The sequence below is a fragment of the Cibotium barometz genome, chromosome 45, assembly GCF_041138505.1.
Source record: "Cibotium barometz isolate CiBa-2024 chromosome 45, ASM4113850v1, whole genome shotgun sequence".
NCBI classification, from domain to species: domain Eukaryota; kingdom Viridiplantae; phylum Streptophyta; class Polypodiopsida; order Cyatheales; family Cibotiaceae; genus Cibotium; species Cibotium barometz.
Window position 1 is genome coordinate 5,917,092 of NC_141090.1, and position 4,235 is coordinate 5,921,326.

The window sequence follows — 4,235 nt, forward strand, 5'->3', positions numbered from 1 at the left end:
CCACCACTAGTGCTAGCATGAAGTATTTGAAGCTCTTCACATACCTCTCCCTTGCCCCTTCCTCCCCTCCCCTCCCCTCCCCACCTCCACAACATGTTTCCAAGTTTCAAGGCACTTTGGTGCTTTTGGGGGGGTAATATTTGAAGCTCTTCACATACCTCTCCCTTTCCTCTCTCTCTCTCTCTCTCTCTCTCTCTCTCTCTCTCTCTCTCTCTCTCTCTCTCTCTCTCTCTCTCTCTCTCTCTCTCTCTCCCAACAGCAAAAAAAAAGAACGTTTCACGCATAGGAGGTTTATTAGGTCTTTAGTTGGCATGTTCACATGTGTCACAAGGTTAGGCTTTGGTTGCCTTGCGAAATCCCAATCAAAAGAAAAAATTGGGTTCACGTGTCAAGGCCTTGGTGGTCGATTTTTGGACTTTGAACAAGAGATTAGTGAGAAAAAAGCGCATCCTATTTGCAAGTCATGAATGCATGAGGTGACTTGTTGATCCAAGATAGAGGAGGAGGGTTGCGCACCAAGCATTTCATGAGGCTTTGAAAAAAAAAACTTGAGTAAAATGAGCATGGTGTGACCATAGAAAGGTCTCCAAGTTGAGGACAAAAGGAGAGGGTAAAAGTGGTGTAGGAGGCTAGCATCATATGTGATGAGCCAAGCCAACTATTCCTCCTCCATCTGTCGGCGAGGCAGACTATTTTGTTTGGCCTTTTTCTATGATGTGAGTGGGGGGCGGGGGGGCAAAAGGGACGCGTGAGTGTAAAGCCCTTGTGACACGAAACACACACAGCCGACCACGCCTTTGTGACACGAAACACACACAGCCGACTACGCCCTTTCTAATATATAGACGAATGTCACGCCAATGCTCCAGACACACACACACACACACACACACACACACACACACACACAGAGGCCAATTAGAGCAGCAGAGAAGAGCGAGAAGTGGGGGAGGGAGAGAGAGAGAGAAAGAGATGGGGAGCAGCAGCAGAGTGATGGACGGGTTGAGCATCAAGGCGCTGGTGGAGGACCAGCAGGCGTTTGCGCAGTACGTGGAGGAAAAGTTCCGGGCTCTGGACAAAACCCACGATGGGAAACTGTCCAAAGAGGAGCTCCAGCCCGTCGTTCTCGCCATCGGCAGCGCCCTCGGCCTCCCGCCCAAAGGCTCGTCCCGCGAGTCCGACCACATCTACGACGAGGTACAGGCCTCTTCCAATTCTCGGAATTTTGAAAACCACTTAACTTTCTGATGTTTGCCCCCTTTTGGGGTATTGCGATGATGCTTCCTTCCCTTGTAGAGAAATGGGAGGGAAAATATATGTCGTGCAGTCTGTGGCTTCATTAGGAAACTGCGCAAACAATTCTGGCTTTAAATTTAAACCTCGATCAAGTTTTTAATTTGGTTTGTTTAGGGAGAGATTACAGAGTTGGTTAAAGGATGGCGTTCGAATCGTAGTCTAAATCCCTCTAGCTGCAGCAATTGAACGTGTTGAATCAAAAAGTCAAGTGGACATGCCTGAAGTTCCACACTTAAAGAAAGATTATTTATAGTGTTTAATGTTAGGTTTTTTTTATAAATAGTGTGTGTATATACATACATACATACATGATACACATGCGCACACACATACACACATATGTGTGTGTGTGTGCGCACACGGGCTTGATAGTCATTGGGTGTAGCTAGCATGGTTTGAACCTGGTTCCTTATTTCAGAACAGGACCAAGGTTTCTTTTTCAGGGGAGATTATAGAGAGCGATCAATCGCATCCAGTGTGGGCAAGGTTCGAACCTGGGTCCTTGTTTCGGAAGAGGACCAAGTATTTTTTTGAGAGAGATTGTACATAGTATCTAGTGTTAGCAGTCGTACCCAGCAGGTGTAGCTAGCATGGGGTCCTTACTTTGCAATAGGATGGCCTTCACCACTGGGCACACATGTGGAATTGATTAAGTTTTTAGACCACATCATCACTTAAGCCTTTTGGGTGCAATGCTTTTGCATTTAGATGATGCTATTGACATGCATTTTATATACCAGGTACAGGTTTATAAGATATCCTCACTTAATTACCTGACTTTACCTACAGGTTTTGGGTGAGTTCCTGCAAGGTAAGCATCAGAGTGTTACCAAAGAGGAGTTCACACCAATCCTCCGGGACATGCTACTGGGTGTAGCCGATGGATTGGAGAGGGAGCCTGTGGTTCTTTGCACTCTGAATGGTACGGAGCTGGAAAGCTATGCCAAGAGTAGCAATTTTGAAGTGGATGCTGTAGGGGTTGTCTCTCAGCTGGACAAGGACAGCAATGGAAAGCTCCAAGGCAGTGCCCTCAAACAAGCCCTTACAAAGCTCTCCATACAGCAAGGAATGCCGCCTGCTTCAGATCCTGAGGTGAGTGAAGATCATGTCTTTGCTGTCATGGTCAACGTAGTCAGTCATTGCCACTGACATTGCCTATATATGAACATATATATTAGAGCATGTGTGATGCTTTATCTGCTTATGTACGGGTGGATGCTATAGCATTTCTATGCATTGATAGATGTGTGCATGCATGCTAAGGTTTAAATCCTGATGTGGATGAGGTCTGTGAAGATCACAAGGAGCATAGTGGAGCCAGCTCTGCAATCTGCAGGAGTGGATATGACGAAGGATTTTAGTCAGGAGGAGTTCCTAGAAACTTACCACAATTCTTTACTCGCCATAGCTTCACAACTGAAGGAGAAGCCAGTTACAGTGGCACATACAGAGAAGTGCTTCGATGGATCAACCATCTCCACTTTCCTTAAAAACAAATCTGCTTTGCAACAGGTAAGTGAAGGTCGGTTGTTTTTAAATCATGATGAGAATTGTAATCCTCATAGTCGTAGTTTGTTTTTTTAATGCGCGGCTATTGTGCAGACACTTGATGATGCATGGGCATCTCTAGGCCACTTTAAAGGAGGGGATGGAACCTTGCCTAAAGGCAACCTTCGTTTGGGTCTGGACCTTATTGCCCCATTTGCAGGTCTCCCTCCCATCGGGGCTGTCGATGAGGTGAGTGAGGATCATCATCTTCTTTCACTATATGAAGTAAAATTGCAAGTTCATGTATATCAAATGGTTGAGTATCTGCAAGTTTTGATCATCCGTGCCAATCATTGGCCATGGGAACTCTTATGTCCACATAGAATATCCGTGTAACCATGCTATTGCAATCGAAGATATATGTGGCTTCTCATGTTTTATGCCACCATCATGTTATGTGCTGTTTTGGTACTTGCTTATATGGGGCTTTGTACCAATAGACCAAGCTTGTAGGTGGCCGAGTTGCATGTGGTATGGATAAAGCATGGGTGTATGTCTACCATGTATACTGACAGCAACTCAGTCTATGAAAGGTCACATATTCTATGAAAGGCCACAGAGATCTTTGGTTGCGATGGGTTGGATGACTCATAAGAACAATGTGGTAATGGGTGATTATGAGGGTATAGGGAGTCTTGACCATGAGAGCTTCTAGTACTATTTTGGTGAGGCAGTATTGAAATGTTGGCTTATAGTCCTTTCACCATTTTTTTTTAAAACAGATGGACCGTGTGGTGGATGAATCTTTCAAGCTTGTGGGCGGTGATGAGGGAGGGATGGTGAGCAAAGATGAGTTTTGCAAGTGCATGCTGGAGGTTTTGGGGGGCATCATGCTACAGCTGCAGGGCAAGCCCGTCACAGTTTCTACGAGTGTGCCGGCCAGTGACTCCAACCCTGAGGATTTTCTCAAACTGTAAAGATTGTACACTCACTATTCTTAAAATAATTGCAGCCAACATGCAACCACCATGTTTATATTGAACAGAAATTAACTACCAAATGGAGATAACAATTTCAGAATGATAATCATGCAAGAGATCATCCAAGATTACATGTGTAGTCAATTTTTAATTTAAAAAACAAAAAACGATGTCAGTGGGCTTTTGCTCCAATGGCTATTAGTGTACATACAAGTATTCATGTATGTTTGTATGCATGCATGCATATAATTACATACGTGTGTATACACATATAATTGTGCACGTGCAGGGAGGGGGTGGGTGCTCGCACGAAAGAGAAAACAAAAACCCTCAAGTTCTACCAAGGCAAAGGAAAAAAAAACTATTGAATCTAGCCTTGTCATGCTTAAAATTTATAGATTTTGTAACCTCTTTATGACCAAATCTAAATCACTAGCACATACATTGAAAATATGTGAAAAGACAGTAATT

The 4,235-nt window shown here is 44.3% G+C and overlaps 1 protein-coding gene across 1 annotated transcript; it reads left to right on the forward strand.

Annotated features, from left to right (window-relative positions):
- Positions 1 to 873: 873 nt before the first annotated feature.
- On the forward strand, positions 874 to 3,968 carry LOC147612354 (Calcium-binding EF-hand family protein). Its single transcript, XM_086782969.1, has 5 exons — positions 874 to 1,197; positions 2,086 to 2,388; positions 2,593 to 2,808; positions 2,899 to 3,033; positions 3,567 to 3,968. Exons 1-5 carry the CDS (start codon positions 973 to 975, stop codon positions 3,759 to 3,761), a joined length of 1,074 nt encoding a protein of 357 aa, XP_086639095.1. The 5' UTR covers positions 874 to 972; the 3' UTR covers positions 3,762 to 3,968.
- Positions 3,969 to 4,235: the final 267 nt, after the last annotated feature.